Below are 24476 nucleotides of genomic sequence, written 5' to 3' on the forward strand. Positions count from 1 at the left end.
AGAGGGTGTCCCAAAAATCTTAATGCATTTTTAGGGTTTTGGAGGTTTTTTTTCTTTAGGTTAAAAATTGCACTAAAATATTGGGGATGTTGTAGTGGAGGTTAGAGGTAGCAGAAATAAGAAAAATGACTGCCAAAAGTCACTCTGTCACTTCAGCCTTTTAAGGTTTTATTTATTACTGTGCAAGTATTTTGTTAAAAACTGAATAACAAGCCAATATTAGTTTAATGAAAGGCTTGTTTTCTGAGAAGTGATATTCAGTAGGTGAATGAATGAGTTTCTCATACTGACCAAGGGAACTTATCTATTGTTACCATATGTGAAAATATTTTGTCTAGACTAAAAACTGTCCTAACAGGAGAGAGGCTGTAAGTAAGGCATAGACCAAGAAGCATCTCTATAGTTTCCATACTAGCAAGCATGTTCCTTGAGACTCCATGTGTGCACAGAAATATTCAAACTTCACAGACTTGAGCGGAAGGCAATTTTTAAAATAGTACCATGGTTAGGATATTACTTACTATCCATAGTCTACTGAGGTTCACTTTAAACCACAGAAAAGAAATGCAAATGACCTGCAAATTCATTTGAGTGAATCTGACAGGAAATCACTTAGAAAGTCCCACATGTGATTAACAGATAAAATTTAAAAGGAAATGTAGTAACCCATTCTCAGATTCTTAAAAAAGAATCAGGAACATGCATCATTTACATGTACCCTGTGATGTCCAAATAAAGGAAATGGAAAAACTCTAAAATAATCATTTTTCTTGATTTAAAAAAGTGCTTTATGTTCAATATCTTAATTAATAATCATCTTCCCAAAGTTAATTGAAAAAATAAATAACAAGGCAAACACAGACAACATAAACAACAGGTATAGGCAGGCACTGCAAAAAACAATATTTGTTTACTGATTTAATAATGCCATTCCAAAGTAGTAACATTAAAGAAGTCCTTTTTTTCTATATAAAACTTCACAAATAAAAAACTTCCCTTAAATAGTTTTTAGAATTGAACACCTTACAACAGCAGATCAATGAACTATGTTAGAAACAAGCACAAAACTTATTTCACAAAAAAAAAATTTTATTTCTCTGTTTTAAAATAAACAAATTCACTGCAACATTAACTTCTTTTTTCTGGCACAATGCAAATAACAACAAATGCACATCTTAAATTTTGTTGGTCACAAATCAGAATGCTATTCTCTTTTTGATGCAGTAGAAAGTAATAAATAAATGAAAATTAAATATTTCATATCAACAGTTTGGTATTAATAATTGAGCAGCGCCATCCCCACATCTGAAGGACAACACAGTCTGATTTTATAAAAAAAATACTTGATATGTCACGTCACTTGGGCTAAAGATATGTTAAGAAATTATCAGGTATTCCTTTTTGTCAAGGAAGACAATGTGATCACTGTCCACTGGTGTGGTAACACATTTTTAACAGGGGTAAGTGACCAATTGGTCCATGGCACAATCTTATATTTCACACCTCTGTCAGAATGACACCTGTGCAAAAGATTCCATGTTTATAAACAACAATACAAACTGACAATGCTGTCAGTCCTTCACACTTTTTAAAAAAATATCTACATTTATCCTCATAAATGCCTAAATGTTAAACCATCATTTGTTCAAAGAAAGAGATGCACATTCATATTGTGAAGTTATTAGGAAAATACTCTTGCAAATAAACTATATAAAGATAAAATACACTTCAAAGGTTTTTTGTTGTTGTTGGGTTTTTTAAAACATTATTCTATAAAGTGCAGAGAAATCCTTCTAAGTAAAGGGAAAAAACTACTCCCTATAACAACAATATAATTACAGCAGCTTTTGCATAGCAATACTTAGAGAAAGTTGTACACTTCAGTTTCCTCAGGAAGAGAAGGATGGAAGAACATCTTCCAATTCAGATCGTTTTTTGGACACAGTTCTGTTTTCTTCAGGAATGGTTGCTGATGCCAAATCTCCATTGAGAATATTTCTTGAACAGTGAACAGGTCCTTTTAAGAAAGGGATTAATAATTAAAAACTTCCCTTCCAAGACACATCAATATTAAGTTCATTTTTCTATTAATGGATGCTACCAATAAGGAACTTTCTAGATGTTTTGAAAAAACATTTAAGTTTCTTAGACAAAAGTATTAAGTTACTTTTAAAGATCAAAATAACCCAACTTTTGTGCACACTTCCCAGTGTCTAATAACACTTATAATTGAAAAGAAAATATGGAGTCCTTGGCCCAGACAATAAAATAGGAGTAATGTAAGCATCAAATCTTTCTCAGGTTAACTACTGGCTACTCAGGTTAAAAAATTTAAAATATACAAAAATCACAGAATTTTCAGATTAGAAAGAACTTCAGATATCTAATCTAACTTTTATTTTACAAATGAGGAAGCTTAAGTCCAAAAAAGGTCATATAGCAAAATGGTAAACTTAAAAGCTAGACTTCAAGTCACATGATAAAGGGCTCAAAGCTTGAAGGAAGAGCTTAGATCACCAGTTTTAAATCTTTTCTTTGCTAAGACTACAACATACAGGGGTGGCTAGGTGGCATAGTGGATAAAGCACTGGCCTTGGAGTCAGGAGTATCTGGGTTCAAATTTGACCTCAGATACTTAATAATTACCTAGCTGTGTGGCCTTGGGCAAGCCACTTAATCCCATTTGCCTTGCAAAAGCCTAAAAAAAAAAAAAAAAAAAAGACTATAACATACCATAAGAAAACAGTGCCTATTGCCTCTGGAATAGTGGAGTTGGGTTCAAAACCTTCTGCATGACCTTGGGAGAGTCACTTAATCTTCCCAGGCCAACCCAAAAGGGTTGAACTAGACAGACTGAGGCCTTTCAAATTGTAGTTAAGATCCCTTGACAAGCTCTTCCACTGAAGAACCTCAAGGAAAACTCCCAGTGAACCCAATAGAGCCCAATACAAAAGCAGTTATGCACCACAAGAAGTAAAAATCCTTTTTGGGCAATAAGTATTAAGACTTTCATAATTTTTTTTAGCATTATTCTATAAAGTGCAGAGAAATTTTTCTAAGTAAAGGGAAAAAACTACTCCCTATACAATATAATTAATATAATGCAGCTTTTGAACTGCAATACTTAGAGAAAGTTGTAAACTTCAGTTTTCTCAGGAAGAGACAGATAGAAGAACATCTTCCAATTCAGATCTTTTTTGAACATGGTTCTGTTTTCTTCAGGAATGGTTTCTGATGCCAAAGACTACCTACCAAGTACTCAAAAGCTCTGGTTTCTAAGGCAAGTAGATTGCTGTGGTATCCACTCTGTCACTTACTAAGTCATTAATCAATTGTTAACTAAAGTGGTTTCCTAAGATTAAACATTTTATTTACTCTTCAACTAAGGAGAAATCCCAAACCAGGCTTATATAGAATCTAATGTATCCAGGACTTCAGAAAAATAAATCTCAAAAATTTTAGGGAAAAAAAATTTATAATTAGGATAGGAATGACTCCATCAATGAAGAATCTAAAATGGAATGTGGCCCAAAAGTCAGTGGGATTGCATAAGAAATGAAATTATGACAACACAATCACAAATTATACCATTGGAGAAGGAAAACAACAAGGCTGCAGAAGAAATTCCATGATGAGATCAAATTTTTTAAAAAATATATACCAAAAAAATGAAAAGGACAACATATATTTTTTAAAAGAGGCACAAAAAGTAGAGACAGAAAGTTTAAAGTTAGGAAAGAGTTGAGGTTTCCATTTAATACAATGAAAAAGTCTTAAAGTTATATTGGTATCAAGATGAGAAAAAAAACCCTACTGTTGGGAAAAATTTCACAGATGACAATGAGATATCAGAACTACTTAATTTTGCCTTTGGTTCCATATTCTCCATCAAAGAAAATAATCTTTAAACAGTAAGGAGTAGAATAAGGTGAATCATAGAATATGGTGAACCAAAAACCCTGAAAAGATGTTATAATCATTTGGAATCAATATCTTTTTGGAAGGGGTAAAAAATAAAATAGATGGTATCAAAAACAATGGGGATGGCTTTGGAAGTAGTTCAAAAGAAACTGAATGTTCATGACACAGGGACACTACAAAAAGGATGTTTATCCTGAGTGAGGAGTTGGTCCTGGTATCTAAAAGGCAGCTGTTGGTGGAGAAGATAGAGTACTGGGCTTAGAGTCAAGAAGATTCTAAATTTAAAGCATTCTTCAGACACTTACAAGCTATGCAAATTACTTAACTTCTTCCAGCCTCAGTTTCCTTCTTTGGTAAATGAGGGGAGAATTGGATTAACTGGGCTCTAAGATTCCTTTCAGCTCTGAATCTCTCATCCTACAGCCTGTAAAATTCTAAGATTATACCATTATAATATCAGTGAAATATGTGAAGTTTATACAGATTCAAGAGGCCCTAACCATTGTTTCAGTACCCTAACCAAACTCCTTAAAAATGATAGAAAAATGCTCAATTTCATGATAATAGTACAAAGGTCATACTGTATAGCTGAATTATAAAACGTTAGTGCCACTTAATGCTAAATGCCTAACAACAAGAGCAGGGTCACTTGGGATCAATAAAGCTTAGCCAAGGGGTGGCTAGGCAGTGCAGTGGATAGAGCACCGGCCTTGGGAGTCAGGAGTACCTGAGTTCAAATCCGGCCTCAGACACTTAGCCGTGTGGCCTTGGGCAAGCCACTTAACCCCATTGCCTTGAAAAATCAAAAAAAAAAAAAAGCTTAGCCAACAGGACTAGATGAACTATTGGGATATGCCTGCATTAGCAGAAACAGATTCATTTATGCTTACTACATATGTCTAAGGCAAAGTCATAATGGTTTCATTTTAGAACATGAGGAAACCCAGTAAAAAAGAGGGAGAAACCAACAAGCTTTGATTTTTATACCTTCTCCACAACTATTATTTTCTGTGTGACCTCAAATAAATAATTTTCTTTCTGTGATACCTAGTGACTAGCATGGGTAGAACTATCTTACCCAAGTACTCTGCCCTACTATCAATGAGGAAGCTGCACAAATATTGTGCTTCTTTCCTTTCTTCTATCCTTCACAGCTCACAGTACCATCAGTTTCAGACCTCTTCTCACATATCCTTTCAATCTTCTTCCACTGAACATCTTGCCGTCCAACCCTACCCCATCCCATTCCTGTCAAAGAAACTGGAGACATCTAGTTGAACCCATACTTTAATAAGAATTCTATCCACTGTTTACCAACTGGTGAACAAAACTCATTCCACTATTGGAAAGTGCTGTTAAATTTTACATCAAACCTAAAATTTACCTCTTTGCAACTTAAGACCATTACTTCTCAGTTTATGATCTAGAGTCAAGTAATCCACTTTTAACGACTCACTCATATGAAGGTTCTTCAGATGCTTGAGAATAGTTATTAAGTCCCTAAGAAATCCTATCTTTTATCAGGATAAACACCCAATTCCTTCCACTGGATTTCATATGGCATAGTATCAAGGCTTTTTTTCTTTTTTTAGGTTTTTTGCAAGGCAAACTGGGTTAAGTGGCTTACCCAAAGCCACACAGCTAGGTAATTATTAAGCGTCTGAGACCAGATTTGAACCCAGGTACTCCAGACTCCAGGGTCAGTGCTTTATCCACTATGCCACCTAGCCACCCCTGCGCCACCTAGCCGCCCCATGTATCAAGGCTCTTAACCATTCTGGTTATTCACCCCTGGATACTAACTAGCTTAACAAAGTCTTTCCTAAAATACAGCTTCCAGAAACATGCATTCCCAATGTAGAATTCCCAAAGGCAGAATAAAAAAAGATCTGGTACACTTCTAGTCTTTGGAATTATGCCTCTCCAAGTGTAGCCTAAAATCAATTTTGCTTTTTTTAAATTATATAAATATTTTATTTTTTTCTGATTATATACAATAATAGTTTTCAATCTATCATTTTTGTAAGGTTCTGAATTTTACAATTTTCCTCCCACCCTCCTTTCCCTCCCCTCTCTCCCCCACAGAAGGCAATCTGATAATCTTTACATTGCTTCCACGCTATATATTTATCTAAATTGAATGTGTTGAGAAATCATATCCTAGAGGAAGAAATAAAATATTAGAGATAGCAAAATTATGTAGTACATAAGACAACTTTTTTTAAAAAATTGAAGGTAATAATCTTTGGTCTTTGTTTAAACTCCAGTTCTTTCTCTGGATACAGATGGTATTCTCTGTTGCAGATACCCTAAAATTGTCCCTGATTGTTGCACTGATGAAATGAGCAAGTCCATTAAGGTTGATCATCATCACCCCCATGTTGCTGTTAGGGTGTACAATGTTCTTCTGGTTCTGCTCATCTTGCTCAGCATCAGTTCATGCAAGTCTTTCAAGACTTCTCTGAATTCCCATCCCTCATCTAATAGAACAATAGCATTCCATAACATACATAGATCATAATTTGTTCAGCCATTCCCCAATGGATGGACATTCACTCAATTTCCAAGTCTTTGCCACCACAAACAGAGGTGCTATGAATATTTTTGTACAAGTGATGTTTTTACCATTTTTCATCATCTCTTCAGGGTATTGACCCAGTAGTGGTATTTCTGGATCAAAGGATATTGCCCTTTGGGCATAATTCCAAATTGCTCTCCAGAAAGGTTGGATGAGTTTACAGCTCCACCAACAGTGTATTAATGTCCCATATTTTCCATATCCTTTCCAACATTGATCATTGTCTTTTCTGGTCATATTGGCCAGTCTGAGAGGTATGAGGTGGTACCACAGAGATGCCTTTTTTTTTTTAAGTTTTTGCAAGGCAATGGGGTTAAGTGGCTTGCCCAAGGCCACACAGCTAGGTAATTATTAAGTGTCTGAGGTCAGATTTGAACTCAGGTACTCCTGACTCCAGGGCCAGTGCTCTAACCACTGCGCCACCTAGCCACCCCCAGAGATGTTTTAATTTGTATTTCTCTAATAAGCAGTGATTTAGAGCAATTTTTCATATGACCATGGAAAGCTTTGATTTTCTCCATCTGCAAATTGCCTTTGCATATCCTCTGTCCGTTTGTCAAAGGGGGAATGGCTTGTTTTTTAATAAATTTGACTTAGCTCTCTATATATTTTAGAAATGAGTCCTTGTCAGAAACACTAGCTATAAAAATTGTTTTCCAATTTATTACTTTTCTTTTGATCTTGGTTATAGTGGTTTTGCTTGTGCAAAAGCTTTTTAATTTAATGTAATCAAAATTATCCAGTTTGTCTATTTCACTTTTTTGAGTTACTGAGTTTGCATTCCAATAAAACCCAGAGATTTTTGGGGGACAGTGTGACCTGATCACATCTCCACATTTTGTTTGTGAAGTTAATTTTTTATATTTAAATGATAAAGCTTTATATTTATCCTGATTAAATTTCAGTCAATGTATTGGCTATTATTTCTGTCTTGGTATCATTTTGAAAATATGATAAGCAGAGCAACAGTACCTTTATCCAAATCACTGGCAAAACTGAAAAGCAGGACAGAGACAATCACAACTTTCTGGGCTACTCTAGACCTCATTCCAAGATGACAGTGAAAATTTATTAATGGATGCAATTTTCCCAACAGGTATAAATCTACCTAAACTTATCAGTTTTTTGGAACAAGTCCTGCTATACTTCCCAAGTTGCTGACAAAAATCATTCAACTCCTCTATAGAGAGAATTTGGAAGTGAATAGCACAAAATATAGGAAAAATTTTGGATGTGAATGTTCTTTCAACTCACCAGGAAAGAGAAGCTTTATATAAACAGCTCAAATAATAATTTGAATTGATCAAACCTGAGAGACATGAATTATGGCATAATGTATAGAGAATCAATCTTGGGAATCAGAAAGACCTGGGTTCACAAAGTTCTACCCTTAACAATATAGAATGACAGAAGCTAGGTAGTATAACTGGATAGAATTCTAGAACTGGAATCAGCCAAGCTTGAATTCAAGTCTGTCCTTTCACTTACTGAGTAACCTGGACAGCCCATTTTCTTCACCTATAAAATGCAAATAATAATAAAAGCACTAGTTCTCAGGGTTGTTATAAGGATCAAATGAGATCATACATGCAAATATTAAAGCTCCCAGATAAAAGCTTTAAAGTTACTGATAAAAGTGATAAAATCATTCTAATTGAGACCTTCTAAAATGGCAAAGAACAATCAATTAACAAAGATAATAAATCTCAGAAGATGCTGACCTGCATTGGTAGATGGAAAAGATCTTCATCAGTAAGTTTCCTAAATCAAAGAAATCACAAGCCTAGTCCCTTACCCTATCAACTAATAACAATACCAACATGGAGACTTTTTCTTCTATCTTTGGAATGTTTATTAGCTTAGTTTTAGAGATTCATTTATGATTCACTCTTTCTCTCCAATTTAAAAATCATCATGGAATAAGAACAGAAAATATTTTCACATTGAAAATACATTTAGCACGTCTTAATTATCAAAAAAAAGTTAATGAAAAAATACTTTTTTCTTTTAACTGTATGCCTCATTGTAAATTACACCAATAATTACACCAATGCAACTATGCAGCAGGCGCACACACACACACCCCTATAACAATGAGTATCTTAATGGCATCAATGTAGGAGGAAACACAGTGAGGATGCTAATAAAATCCAAAGGCAGCTCTAGCTGCCCTCAAACTTACTATCTGGGTCTTCAGGGGGAATATCATTGTAATCTGTATCTGAGTAGGTTCTTCTGCGCCTTTGGGAGATTCGGTGAAGTGAAGGTCCTGGTTCTTTTACAGTGTGACTACTCCTACAAAGAAAATAAGTAAATTCACTCTACAATTAAATTCAAATATCCCCAAGTTGTTCTGAAGTCTTAAATCATTTCTATTTAAGAAAAAAAATCTCTTTCATGTTAACATGCTAGCCAAAAACAGGTTTCTAAGATGAGCTAGATGGCAAATAGCCATCAAAAAAAATCCAAAAACTTTTCTCTGAAAGGAGGCACCACAGCTCTCCAAAAAACCTTCTACCATAGCCTGTTGGTTCAGAATTCTGTGAAATAAAGCTCCTGACTGAGTAAGGTTGATGGTCTAGTTTCCCAACCACAGAAAGGCAAATGAAACAATAAATAAGAAGCAACAGTAAAGAAGGAATGGGAAGTATTGAGATTTAGACACACTGATATGAGTGAAAGTCAATGCAGAAACAAAGTGATGAGAACAGAAGCTTCTAAGACTTAGAGCTGAAAAAGTCCCTTAGCAATCTGTCAGACCAAAACACTGATTTTAAACCTGAGAAAAGTGAGTCTAGAAAGATGAAATCATTCACCCAAGGTCACAACAGCAGGAAATGGGAGAATCAGGATCCAAATCCAAGTTCTCTCTGTTCAAATCTGATTGTGGAAATGTGGAAATAAGGAAAAGAAACCTACATAACTCAATAGCTTCAAGGAATCACTCTCTAATAGCATGATTTTTTTTTTTGCAAGGCAAATGGGGTTAAGTGGCTTGCTCAAGGCCACACAGCTAAGTAACTATTAAGTATCTGAGACCGGATTTGAAGTACTCCTGACTCCAGGGCCGGTGCTTTATCTACTGCACCACCTAGCCACCCCTTAATAGCATGATTGTTAACATTCATAATGACCCTAAGTCATAAAAGATGAATCATGTTCCATAAATTTTGCCTACTAAGAATGAAAATATATTTTAGATATAATCCCATCAAAAAGTTTATTCAATTAAAATTCTCATCAAATATGTTGAAAATAAAAGGACATATTAGCATGTAAAAGTGAAAGGTGCATATAAAAAGCAGATTTTTTTTAATATTAATTGAAGTTGTTGGTTTTTTTCTCTTTCTCATTTTCTTTTTTCCAAAAATTCTTTGCTCTCAGGTTGGCTTTCTGGAAGGGTTTAGTAAACATATAAAGGGAAATGGAGGTGATGTTAAAAACAAAAATTCAAAAAAATGTATTTTAAAATAATAAAAAGTAAAGGCTTCCATTTCCCACAAAATGTACTTATATGGATCTACTCATTCCCTGACAAGGTTGAACAAATAAACTTTTAATTGGCACATTTGTTTCATTTTACATAGCTGACCCAGAGAAAGATCATCTTAGATAAAAAAAAAAACATTATAAGAATAAAATATAGGAACATCTAATAAATTACATTTTTGAGAGATCAATTTTACTATAAGGAACCAAACCTAACTAATGTTAGAAGTCTAAAATCTCTCTGCTGCACAGGTAAATTAAAAACCTGGTACTATAATAGAATATTCAAGAAGGCTAAACTTCTAAAAGAAATCTGCTGACATCAATTTGACTAATGATTACTTTTAAACATCCATGAGTTTTTTTCTCATTTTGCAGTTTTTCACCATGATCATTACTTCTTTACCTCTTAATATGATTAAGAAATACAAATAAGCTACACCTACACCTGCTTTAGAGATCAAAAGTTCCAAATTCCCACTGATCAGTGCTTGAGATATTCGCAAGCATTTGACAAATATATAAATTTATCCACTGATAAATGGCATGATCTCTCTGCCATTTTACATACCAAATCCTATTAATGTCAAAAGAAGTTCATGATATAATGGACTTTGGAGTCAGGCTGACCTTAGCTTGACTCCTGCCTGGGACTCTTATTTACTGTGCAACTTTAAGCAACTTCACCTCCATCAATCTCAATTTCCTCATCTATGAAATGGGGAGGTTGTATCTGATGACTACCCACGTCCTTTCTAGGACAGCTAAGTAGAGCAGTAGATAAGAGTGCTGGACATGGAGTCAGGAAGATTCAAATTCAAATCTGGTCTCTGACATTACTGGTTGTGTGACCCTGGGCAAGTCATTTAACTCCTGTATGCCTCAATTTCCTCTGTAAAAATGAGAAGGAATTGGAAATGACAAGCTAGGGTCACAAAGAGCTGGACACAACTAAAAACAACTAAACAATAACAATAAGGTCTCTTACAACATTAAATCCTATGATCCTATAGGCTTTCCCTGGATAGGTGGTATGTGGCAACAATGAAAATGGAGGGGAAAAAGAAGACAATTTTACCTATCTGAGCTGTAAGAACCAGGGTGACTGATGGAACGTTTCATCTATAAATTAAAAATAAAATAAAAACAAGACATAAATTAAAGATGTATAAAATAGGACGAAATAGGTAAACAGTATAAATGCAATTATCCAATTTAATTTTATTAAATCAATTCAATAAAGAGATGGCTGGGAAAAAGATTTTTGAAAAATTAAATACTTCTGGAGCTATGATTTTACTAGAGTGGGTATTCTTTCCAAGGATTCACAGAATAACCCAACTGTGCCTGTCCATTCTGTGCAACTCTTGTCTATAACCTCCCTGTAACCTGGAAGAAAGTGTTTCATCATCTGGGAGTTTCCAATTGAGTCATAGCAAAACAGCTAAGTAGCACAATGGATAGAGCCTGGAATCAGGAAGACCTGAGTTCAATCCAGACTCAGACACCTGAGACTAGTTTTGTGACCTTGGGCAAGTCACTTAACCCCATTGTTCCACAATTCTACTCCCTCTCCCCCCAAAAAAACCTCAATGAAGTCATAGATTCAGTTTCCAACCATATAAAATCTCCAAATAATTTTTCTGGGTTAATTAAAAATTAAGGAGGTAATAAAGATATTTAAAGTGTGATCACAGAATTGTTTTTTGGAAAATGAGTCTAGAGTTGTACTGTACATTTAACATAAATCTGACAAATAGTAGGTGCTTAATAAATATTTCTTGATTGAATGGAGAATAACTCACTACACAGGCCATTAAAAAGGCCATTTTGGAGAACAAATTTCCAACCTAGTCAACTATGTAATAAGTCTGAAACAATATAGATTTTGGTGAAAATTCTTGCAAAATCTCTCCAAATCTTTTTTTTCAGGTAATTCCCAAAAGGGTAGCAATGTCCACTGTGAATACAATCTTCTTCTCTTGGTAAAAGTTACCTTGAACTTTTAAGTACAAAATTAAAGGTCTCCCTTTGACTTTATCTTACCTATGGGGCCCCACTTTCACATGACACCAAGTTTGTCAACCCTGAAAAACAACGAACCAATTGATCCTGCCAAACAATGTACTCGCTCCAGAGATTCTAGATAATTTCAAATTGCAGGCTCACATCTCTCAACACATCCCCTAAGAAGTTTTCTCATTTTTTTCCCCAGTTATGTTTATGCTGAGTACAGAATCCATGCACAATACACTAACTATGCCAAGAAAACTGACTTGCTTTCATCCTTCTGACTCTAAACAGTGAAATAATCCCACTGGGGAAAAATGCTCCAACCATTTGAACAGGTGAAGGTGATACAGGAGAAACTAAAGGATCTGGATGAGGCAATTGAAACATCTCTGGTTTAAACTTGGCATTTGCTATCTTCACACATTCTTCAAGTGTGGTGATGAATGTGTTACATGTGGCACTAAGCAGAGATGAAGCTTCGTTCATATTCTGAAAAAAAAATCAACAGACACACAAATGTCAAAGTCAGTAAAGTCACAGAACACATAAATGAATCATGTTCAAAGGGGCAATGTTACAATCGAGGAGGAAAATATTACCTTCAATTAATACATTTAAAAAACTGCTTTGAGGGAACATTTTACTTCCAAGTACAGGGTGTCAGAAAATTGCAGCAACCTGTGGATAGGTAAGTAATAGCTGTCTCTTCTTGAATAAATAATATATGAATGAAACTAAATTCACATAAATTTTAAAAACATGCTTTTCCTGTCTAATTAGGTTAGTGATGACCTTTAAAACCTTTAGGCATTAATTTCTATACTTCTACATAAAATTGACAAAGATGAAAACAATTTTCCAATTCCTAGTACATAGGATCAAAAAAAAAAAATCTCAGTTCTATTCTGACCATGAATCTTTATTGACAAACTGGTTCTGCCATTGTTATATGTAATGGACTGGGAAGCCACTTGGGACTATCAGACCAGTTACACAAATAAAATAAGCAAATGACAAAACATTCTTTATTCCTTCCTAGGTGCTTAATAATTTTTTAATTGAACTGAGTTGGGAAAAAACCAAAACTCTCCCTTTCATTAATCCTTGCTTTTTCCAATCCTACTTAACAACAAATATCTAGAGGATATCAAAATCTGCTCCCCCAAAGCCTTCTACTTAGAGAATAGTATGTAGCTCCCAGTATTAAGTCATTAACACATAATTAACATGTGTTAATTAACAGAAATTATAAATGTGTATCCATTTAATTGCCAGACACTACATACTCTGAATTCTAATATAATGGGAGAAAAACATAAAAGTAAATATTTCATGAAACTAAAGTCATCTTTAGAAATATTCTCAGAAACTTCATGGAAAAATATTTTTTACCCAAATTATTATATTATCTGTCTACGTGGAGAGATGTGACTTCACCAGAGAAACATCACCCCATGGATCCTGCTTTGCTAGAACAAACTGGGAGTCCACGGTTATTGTCACTATGCTCTCTAATGAAATATGCAATGTGAATGCAGCTACCATCATGTGGGGACATGCATGATTTTCTTTTAATATTAAAAAGAATTCTCAAAAGGGAATGAATACCCAATGGGGATGAAAACCAAGGGATTAGATAGCTCTTTAGATGTCCTGTTCCTCTGCTGTAGATTTGACTCAGAATTTCTTCTTAGAAGGATCTCACCCACAAGGTGATTCCAAATTTGATCAGACCTGCATAGAACATTACACTTAATACCTCTACATTGGGGGATGAATGACTGTCATCATGATGGACGAATTCTTGTATGGTATGAACTTGCTGCATTAAGAGGTCACAGTAGAGGCGAAGTTCAGACATTTTGGTTTTCAGAGATTCATTGGTTTCACTTATTTCTGAAAGAAAAATGGAAATATACTAGTCTGAATCATTTTGTCATTCTTGTTAATATTCTGTATGAAATATGATGATACAGTATCATGAAAAGGACACTAGGCATGAATATTATAGCAAAATGATTTTGAGATACTGGTTATAGGGTACAGAGGGGATCTCTAAATACAAAACAGACAAGCACCTGTCTGTCTGGAATACAAATTAGGTAAAGTACCTTTAAAAGGCAAGAGAATGCACTACCAAAAATGGTGGGAGCATCCCTTGAGATATTTTACAAGAAAGTCTCTTAAGTCCTCACAACTCTGCATTCAGTAGACTCCTTCATTTTTGACAGGGCCATCCAGCCAAGCCCATCAGTCCCCTACAGCCTCTGTTGATTCATCCAGAAGCAGTATAAGGGAGGAGAGATATTTGGGAAGTATGGAGGCATGCATCCCTCCAGGCTGTATGAAGCTGCTCCAGGATGGCTGGGCAGGGAGAAGAGGCCAGGGCAGCAGCAAGTGGAACATCCCTTCCTTTGTGGCAGCCCTCAGCAGAGGTGATCAAAACAGGTTTTGGGTAATTTGCCTAGCTGATCTAATCTAAATCCCTCCTAATGAAATTCAAACCCATTTCCTCATATTCTATCCTAAGTGAAAACAGACAACAGTAACTGGTCACCAATCTCTGTAGAATTAGTTTTTCCCCATTTCCAAAAATTCATTAATAATTCATTCCTTGCATCTCCTTGTCAGTTTTAAGAAACAACTTACAAATAGACTTTTAAGACTTCAAGAATCTGGGATTTCATTAGTAGGGGGAGGGATGCTCCTTCCACCTATAAGGGGTTCCCTCCACACCTTGGCAGACAGTTTTCATGAACTGCCATGACCAAAATAAAAATTCATCCTTGTGAAAGGAAAGCCAGCCATCTGGCAATGGTCCCTTCTGAACTTATCTAGGCCAGGAGTTTGTCCTTGAGACAACATTTGAAATTTTTCTAACTGAGCAGAACCTTCAAGCGGTTACCCCTCCCAAGGCTAGTGTACCCTGCAAGAAACTAATTCCTCAGGGAGGTGAGGGGAACAGAGAAACAGACACAAACAGATAAATAGATAAAAAAGTCATCTTTTGATTACCTTTTTCCTTTTTCGCTCGGGTGTCTGTCAAACAAGCTTTCGCACTGCCCAGAGCAACTAGCCACCTCTGCCTCTCAGCGGCATTTACAGCTTTCATGTAGAAGTGCTGCTCCCCTGGAATGATTAATTCCATTCTTGTATTGTCAGCCGGGTGGACTGTAAGAACAAAAAACATTCAGAGCTGAAATAAATTAGAACACAGGTGCATAAAGCTCCGGCAAGAGTTCCAAGAGGAGAGCTGGAGGAACTTTCCCCACCACGCTCTTGCCAGCCTTTGCTCAACCTGGAACAGAGCCAGGCTGGCCAAGCAGAGGTGAGAGCAGGAGAGAACTACCAAGAAAGAGGAAACAGGATAATAAGGAAGTCTTCTTGACCTATACTGCCCTACTCCTTCCCCCTAGCCTTTGTGGCTTCATTTACTTATTTTCTAGATCTGGCCTACCAAGTGTTTTGCCCATATAATCATCTCATTTGGTCTTCCCAATGCAAGGCTAGTTTAATAGATCTGTGATCTCAGTGAAGGGGGGAGGTGGGGCAATGTGCTCCCCAAATGTTGCAGGGCTCACCCCATGGTTACACCTTAAGATCACAGATCTACAGCTAGAAAGGGTCTCAGACACCAACTACTTTATTTTACAGATGAGGAACTGGAGGAAGCCCAGGGAGATGAAAAGTGACTTCCCAAGATCATGGACTATTCGGGCAATAAGTCTTCCTTTGTTGACTGTGCTCAGCATTGCTGGAGGATCAGATACAAAAAACAAATTATGTTCTGCTTTCAAAGTAGGTGCACCATGTAGTTTAACAAACTGGAACTCATAAAACCGTTACTTAAAATTGTAGGTGGAAGAAAGCAGGAGGCCTCCAAAGAGTAGCAGGTGGGGGCTCAGATTTGAGCCACCTCAGTCTGGCCTGGAGCCTCCGGGGTGGGGGTGGGGGGGCAGTGCTCAAGAAGGCCAGTCACAGTCTATAAGCATTTATTGAGGGTCTTCTCTGAGGACCAGGCATAGGCCAAGCACACAGGTACCAAAACAAAACAGTCTCTATCCCCAAAGAGCCCAAATGCACAACAGGGATACAGGCAGACTGACTGTCCCTGCCTATCTCTGTCTATGACTTCCTTAACCTCCTTCAAGTCTAAGACAGGATGGTGATGAGGATCAACAGCCAACAAATGCTGACAAAGCATTCTCCATGTTAATTAGAACTTCACAAACACCTAGGAGGGGGGGTGCTCTTATTATTCCATTTTACAGATGAAGTCTCTGAGACACCACCAAGTTAACTAGGCAGGATGTGAACCAGTCTTAATGAAACTAAATCCTGAGCTCAAAAATCCCATCTTCTGCAAAAAGCCTTTCCTAATTCCCATAAATCTTAGAATTCTCCCTCTGAGATGATGGCCCATTTTATCTCATGTTTGTACGTAGTTGTCTGCAAGTTGTCTCCCTGATTAAACTGAGGGCTCTTTGAGAGCCTGGCCTGGTTTTTTTTCCTTTTCTTTGAATTGCCATCACTAGGAAAGGGGCAGTAAAATAGTAAGCACTTAATAAGTGCCTATAAATTTGATTCAACATATATAAATAGAAAATATACATGAAATAAATATTAGGTCATGGGAGAGGGAGGAAGAGGGAAAAGCCAGTCTGGAGATTTGCAAAGTTCTCATGTAGTATCAGCTGAGGCAGAGATAAAAAGAGCCAGGATATCCTGTGTGAGGAAGAGAAAGTGTACATGCCATTGTGATAAAGCTAAGGATCCTTAGGGTGCATTCTAAGGCTTCTAGAGTTTCAATTGTGAACTTTGAACTCAATCCTAGCCCCTAAAATTCCAAGATAAGCCCTCATATACACCATGGTGCTGGAGAAAAATTTGTCTTGTCAGTTAACAATTACCTTATATATTAACTTCCCAGCATATGATGCAATTATGGTAAAACTTTTTTTTTAATCTGGCATGTTTATTTTTTTTGAATTTTTTACAATTTTTTCCCCTAATCTTGCTTCCCTCCCTCCACCCCCCCACAGAAGGCAGTCTACTAGTCATTACATTGTTTCCATGGTATACATTGATCTAAGCTGAATATGATGAGGGAGAGATCATATCCCTAAGGAAGAAAAATAAAATATTGTGCCTGACTGTTGCACTAATGGAATGGGCAAGTCCATCATTGTTGATCATGACTCCCATGCCACTTGACAGGGTGTACAATGTTCCTCTGGTTCTGCTCATCTCACTCAGCAACAGTTCATGCAAATCTCTTCAGGCTTCCCTTGAATTCCCATCCCTCCTGCCTTCTAATAAAACAATAGTGTTCCATAACATACATACATATACCACAGTTTGCTAAGCCATTCCCCAAATGAAGGACATTTACTTGATTTCCAATTCTTTGCCACCACAAACAGGGCTGCTATGAATATTCTTGTACAAGTGGTGTTTTTTATACATTACTAAAATATTCTTGTTTAAGAGTAAATATAATACCCCTCCCCCTCAAAAATATGGACCCTCATGAGAAATAAAATAAAGGAAAGGGAGAAATAAATGTGTTTCAGTCTGTGTTCTGATACCATCAGCTCTATCTCAGGTGGATCACATTCTTTATGATAAGTCTATCATAAAAGTTACTTCCATATTTTTCACCGATGCTGTTGCTGATTGTAATTCCCTTCATCCATTCCTCCCCACTACCATATATTATATTTTCTCTCTCCTTTCACTCTGTCCCTCTTCTAAAATGTGCTGTAGGATGACTGAGTAGTGCAGCAGACTGATCATCAGCCCTGGAGCCAAGAGGCCCCAAGCCCACATACCACCCCTGAGACCCAGCAACCATCCAGCCCTGTGGTCCTGGACAGGACACCCAATCCCAGCCTCTTGAAAGAAGTAAAAAAAGAAAATGTTCTCTCCTGTGATCTACCCTCTCCTCTATCACCCACATCCCTCCCTTCTCTCCTTTTTACTCTAGATCTCTATAGCCTATTGAGTCTGTACGCTGTTTCCTCTCTGAGACATTTCTGATGGTAGTATGTTCCCTCATCCCCCCCCTCACCTTCCTCCCTCCCATATCATTGCAAAAACTTGCTGGAAAATAAATAAATGGATGAATGAATGAATGAATGAATGGGTAAATGAATGAATAAATGGATAAATGCTAAATTAAAAATTTTTTTAAATTATCTTTTATATGAAATATCTCAACCTATTCCAACTCTTCTTTCTCTTACTCCCAGTGCATTTCCCTTTTAGCCATTAACTCCATTTTTACAATACATTATATCTTTGGATTCAGCTCTCTCCTGTGCTGCATCTACAAAAGCTCCTTCTACCTGTTCTATTAAATGAGAAGTTTCATGAGTATTATCAGTATCATTTTTCTATGCAGGAATACATGTAGTTCATCATCATCATTAAGTCCCTCATATTTTACCCTTCTCCTCGACTCTCTATGCTTCATCTGAGTCCTATATTTGAAGGTCAAACTTTCTGTTCAGGTCTGGTCATTTCAACAGGAACATTTGAAATTCCCCTCGTTCACTGAAAGTCCATCTTTTTTCCCTGGAAGAGGACGTTCAGTTTTGCCGAGTAGTTGATTCTTGGTTGCATTCCAAGCTCTTTTGCCTTCCTGGAATATTATATTCCAAGCCCTATGAGCCCTTAATGTAGTTGCTAAGTCCTATGTGATCCTGACTGCAGCTGCACAGTATTTGAATTGAGTCCTTCTGGCTGCTTGTAATATTTTCTCTTTGACTTGGGAGTTCTGGAACTTGGCTATAATATCCCTGAGGGTTGGGGTTTTTTTGTTTGTTTTTGGATCTCTTTCCAGGGGATATAGGAAGATTCTTTCAATTTCTATTTTGCCCTCTGTTTCTAGGATATCAGGGCAATTTTCCTGTAAGATTTCTTTAAAAATGAGGTCAAGACTCTTTTCCTGATCATGACTTTCAGGTATCCCAATAATTTTTAAATTATCTTTCCTGATTCTGTTTTCCAGATCAGTTGTTTTTTCAATAAGATGTCTCACAGTTTCTTCTAATTTTTCATTCTTTTGGTGTTGAAGTATTGTGTCTTGACTTCTTGTAAAGTCATCAGCTTCCTTTAGCTCCATTCTACATCTGAAGGATTTGCTTTCTTCAGAGAGTTTTCTTATCTCCTTTTCCATCTGGCCAATTCTGCTTTTTGAAGCATTCTTCTCCTCAATAACTTTTTGAACTGTTTTATCCATTTGGTCTATGAAGGTTTTTAACATGTTATTATCTTCAGAATTTTTTTGGATCTCCTTGACTAAGAAGCTGACTTCATATTTTTCCTGCATCTCTCTCATTTCTTTTTACAATTTTTCTTCTATCCCCCTCACTTGATTTTCAAAATCTTTTTTGAGCTCTGTCACTGCCTGAGGCCAACTTCCATTTTTTCATGAAGTCTTTAGATGCAGGAGCTTGTACTTCCTCATCTTCAGATTGAACATTTTGATCCTTCTTAGGATCATAGACAATGTATTTCTCAATGATGCTCCTCTTTTTTTCCTCTGTTGACTCATTTCTCCAGCCTGTGTCTGGCTTTGGGGTGCTTCCTGAGCTTTTGAGTATTATTGAGATACCCACTTTGGGGGTTTTTTGGTAGACCCCACTGGGACCTTTATTCCTCCAAGAGCATATGCTTTTCTGCCTGTGCTTTGATATGTAGATGACCACAGGCACTCTCCTCTGCCCTGGAGCTGTGAGGAGGGGCCCTGCTATCTTAGTATGGAAGGTCAAACTGCAACCTGGATCTATATGTGGGCAAACAGCAGAGTCCTGCCCCAGGGAGAACAGCAAACTTTCTGCCATCTCCCCTGACCCTCTTATCATCTGTGGGCTGTGCTCTGAAGGTACAGGCTGGTTTCCCCCAATTCTCGCTGCAAGTTCTGTGGCTGGTGCTCCTCACTCCACACTCATTCTGGTGTAGCACAGTTCTCTCACAGCCCCTTCAAGCTGTTGCCAGTGATCCCTGGGCTGGACTGGGCTGGGCTAGGCTGGGCTGAGCAGTCCTGGCTTTTTCCAACCCCCAGTCTCAATGAAACACACCTTTCCCACGGAACTTCTAAGTTATCTTGGACTGGGAAAACGTATCACTCAACCTTTCTTTGGGTTCTGCCCCTTGAAATTTACCTAGTCATAATTTGTTGGTTTTTTTGGAGTTCTGGGGGCAAGGAGTTTCTGGGAAAATGAAGACTTTTTTTTTAAAATAAGATATTCTAATAAGGTTTTTTATAAGATTCAAATTACCTCCATCAAGAAAAGCCCTTCTTTTTGGAATGCTTCTTTAGAAGATACTCTCAGACTGTAATCTTGAATATGCTCAATGAAAGAAGTTTTTATCTCTTTGGAACCCTTTGAGTTTTCAAAATAACCAAAAGCCACTTAAAGCCAAGTTTAATAAGGTTAGGAACCCAGATGAGAAAACTGGAAGTAACAAAGGAAGGTATGGCAATACTTGTTTTTATGTAGCTCAAAAAAAAAGATCCTAAAATATTTTGAGTAAAGTAGCAACAGTAGGGGCGGCTAGGTGATGCAGTGGATAAAGCACCGGCCCTGGAGTCAGGAGTACCTGGGTTCAAATCCAGTCTCAGACACTTAATAATTACCTAGCTGTGTGGTCTTGGGCAAGCCACTTAACCCCATTTGCCTTACAAAAAAACCAAAACAAAACAAAAACCTAAAATAGCAACAGTCGCTGAAGATGTACAGAGGGTCTCAGAAAATCTGTGAAGTAGGAGCTTCATTTCGAGATACAGATTTTGGTAGGTTTGGTTTGTTTTTTTTTAAATCATTCTCATTATTGCATGCCCAGTAAATTTCTGGGAATACAATTTGACTCAAGTACAAGCATATCTTGAGGATATTGTGGGCTCAGTTCCAGACCACCACAATATAGCAAATATTGCAATAAATCATGTAACATGAATTTTCCCAATATAGATAAGTTATATTTATATTTTATTGTAGTCTATTAAGTATATAATAGTATTACATCTAAAAATCAAAGTATATACATTAAAAAATACTCCTGCTAGAAAACTGCTAATCATCATCTGAGCCTTCAATTAGTCAATCTTTTTACTGGTGAAGAGTCTTGTCTCAATGTTGATGGCTGCTGATGGATCAGGGTGGTGGCTGCTGAAGACTGGAGTGGCTGTGGCAATATCTTAAAATAAGAGAACAATGAAGTTTGCCAAATTGACGGACTCTTCTTTTCACTTGAACACTTAAGAGGCTACTGCAGAGATATTAAGGGGTCTAATGTTAATATTTTTGTGTCATAGGGAAACCTTAGGAGAGGGTAAGAGACTAGAGTAGTTGGTAGGTGAAGCAGTCAGAAGACATCCATCATTTATCAATTAAGTTCACTGTCTTTCTTATATTGGTAAGATTAGTTGACATCCCAAAGAAAGTACAATAGTAATATCACAGATCACTATAATAGACGTAATAATGAAAAAAATGTGAAATATTGGGAGAACTACCAAAATGTGACAGAAACACACAAACTGAGAACATGCCATTAAGAAAATGACATTAATAGACTAGTTCAATGCAGGGTTGCCACAATTTTCATTCTGTAAAAAATAAAATATATACAAGCACAATAAAGCAAGGTATGCTTATAATCCTGGTATAATAGAGGAAGCTCTTGACTCTGGTCAGGAGGATTTGGATTTCAACTCTGCTATTTAATCTATCCATGTGTGACTTGGACAAGTCATTTAAATCTTTGTGCCTCAGTTTCTTTATCTGTAAAATGAAGGAATTATATTAACCAATCTCTGCAATTCCTAGTTCTAGCTCTAAATTTATGATGTTCTACACAAATCCATGAATTGAAAAGCTCTCTGCTATAGAGGGCTTCCTTCTGTACTTTATGATTTTTAGATGGTTTAACTTTGGTGCATGCAAGAACCTGTTGTTCCTTTCTTCCCCTATCTCCCCAATATTCCTATATGTCAAACAGTCTATTCTTCTTCCACTGTGAATACACTTATACAGAGGGGACAGACCTGGGAAGTATTTAAGGCTGCTAACCCAGCTCCTTCTTAACTGGTCTACCAAAGGCAATTAGATGATGAAGTGAATAGAGCCCTAGGTTTTTCTAAGTCAGGAAGATCTGAGTTCAAATCTGTTCTCAGACACATACTAACTGGTCAAGTCGCTTAACTGCTGTCTGCCTCAATTTCCTCATCTGTAAAATGGAAGCAATAAGAGCACCTACCTCTCAGGGTTATTGTGAGTATCCAATGAAATACCATTTGTAAAGCACTTAGTGCAGTGCCCTTTCTTATTTCTACTCTTACCCAGCCCCTGTTGGGTCAATAATCTCACATTACCTGGTCCATTCTACCTCTCAAACTCAGCACCTGTGTGAGCATGAACATCATCTGAGCTTTAGTTTTCTCCTCCACCATGTGGATATCGTGGGACTCAAATGAGAGAACCCCTACAGAGCAGGGTGCCAGCTTCCCAGTGTTCTTCTGAATAGAACCCTGATTGCAGGCCTCATTCCTGGGACTCCCCAAGACTAGACTAGCAGCAGGTTCAGGCTCAGCAGCTTCCCCCACATTGGCAAGCCTTCTGAGTGCTGGTCTAGTTAAGCAGAGAGGGGCTTCTCACCTCGTATCTGGCCAAGCAATAGTGGTGATGACTTCTTAAGATTACAACAGCCCATTTAAGAGAAGTACACCAGAGTAGAGGAAAAGAGGGCAGAAGGCCCTAAGAATCACATAGCATTAGGTCATCTTATAAACAAGAACTTAACTAGCTAGACACGCGCAGGGCTCCAAGCTTCTCCTGGTAACAAAAGCCCATCTTTTTGACATCAATATTCTCTTGTTTGATGTTGGGAGTCACAGAACACCAGAGTCTTTGAAAGTTACAGTCCCTCAAAGGGCAATGGAGAGTCCCAGAGTGGATGTAGGAGGATGTAGCATACTACCAACCCAGGATTACATAAAAGAGAACAACAACATCAGAGAAATCTGTGACTGAAGGAGGAGTTGGGTTAGTCACATGAGAGTGAGGGAGAACTAAAATAAAGACCCCCCCCATTCACACTGATATCCACTACATCAACTGATCACAAGATTAGAGATTTAGAGTCAAAAGGAGTCAGAGAGGTCATTAAATTCGAGCCTCTATTCTTACATATAAAGAATTAAAGCCCTTGAGGTTAAGTGACCTATGAAAGTCTAGTGACTATCCTGAACCCAATTCTTTTTGAGTCTAAGTCGAAAATCCTTATCAGTTAAGCTGTATTTAATTGCCTCTATAACCTACAGGAATATCCTATATACTGAGTAAACTCTTTGGGGAAAATTAGAGGAAGAACATAGAAAAGAATGCATTACAATGATAACAAGGGCATGGATGAGCTGCAATTTGCACCACTGGGAAGAGAAGCCCCATCAAGGAGATTACATATCCAAAGCATCCCATTATCACAAATAATGCTAATCTCTTGGTGCTCCTATTTTTCCTTCCCTCTTTTCCAGTAAAAATCCAATGCTTTTCACAATCACTTACCTGATCTCAACCCTTCCTCTCTCACAAATCAAAATGAAGTGAATAATCCATACATATTTTCTCAGCATGATCAAATTTCTCTTCCAGATCATTTCTCCTCCAGCAATTGTACCATTCAAAAAGGTTTTTATATTACTGCATTCCAAACAGACTCTAGCCGGAAGACCACTTCAAAACATTAGTAAGGGAAACCACTCATCTATTAAAGCTCAGCTTCAGAACTTTTAAGATGGCTTTTGGAAATGAAAAACAACTTCCAGAATCTGGGTGGATGTAAAAAATGTTACTTTATAGAGTCCTTCTCTGAAAAGATCATCAATTTTAGTGGAAAGATTATATCATACATTTTAAATTTTCATTCTAAATAAAATGAAGCAACAAAAACTTTATTTCAAATTGCCCCTTTACTAGGGGAAAAAATTGGTACCAAAAGACTCCCTAAATGTCATATGAATTGGATAGTTTTCTAAACTTTTTTTGGATACACAGAAGCCTAGTTCTTCTTTCACTTATAGATTTGATTTTCTTCTAATTTTAATGATTCTCTTACCTTTAATTTCACACACTGCCATCTTTATGCTTCCTTTGCTCCCTTTGCACACATCATCCTGTGAATCATAATAGGATAATATCCCATTATCTAAAACAAACCATCGAGGCTGCCAACCTAGAGGGACCACAAATAGCAGAACATTAGTAGGGGAAAGGGAAGAAAGCATTTTCACCTTGGATAGATATACTGGCAACTGTATTGTTTTAACTCAATCATTCTTTTTTCTTTTGGCTCTGTTAACATAGTTTTATCCATTTTTTTCTTACATGATTCAATTTTGCTCAAGTATATAAATATACATATATATCTGTATATATATCTGTATATATATATATATATATATATATAT

The 24476-nt window shown here is 36.8% G+C and overlaps 1 protein-coding gene across 1 annotated transcript in view; it reads right to left on the reverse strand.

The window, feature by feature from the left end:
• Positions 1-880: 880 nt before the first annotated feature.
• The window catches only part of PLEKHA3 (pleckstrin homology domain containing A3), a 30057-nt gene continuing 6461 nt past the window's right edge, over positions 881-24476 (reverse strand). The window contains exons 2-8 of the mRNA XM_074215605.1: positions 24125-24241; positions 15017-15172; positions 13761-13897; positions 12326-12490; positions 11067-11110; positions 8682-8794; positions 881-2017 (exon numbers count right to left, since the gene is read on the reverse strand). Of these exons, the coding sequence (XP_074071706.1) occupies positions 1890-2017; positions 8682-8794; positions 11067-11110; positions 12326-12490; positions 13761-13897; positions 15017-15172; positions 24125-24241 (860 nt within the window). The 3' untranslated portion in view covers positions 881-1889. The remainder of the gene's footprint in view (positions 2018-8681; positions 8795-11066; positions 11111-12325; positions 12491-13760; positions 13898-15016; positions 15173-24124; positions 24242-24476) is intronic.

Source organism: Macrotis lagotis, chromosome 1 (assembly GCF_037893015.1).
Source record: "Macrotis lagotis isolate mMagLag1 chromosome 1, bilby.v1.9.chrom.fasta, whole genome shotgun sequence".
NCBI lineage: Eukaryota > Metazoa > Chordata > Mammalia > Peramelemorphia > Peramelidae > Macrotis > Macrotis lagotis.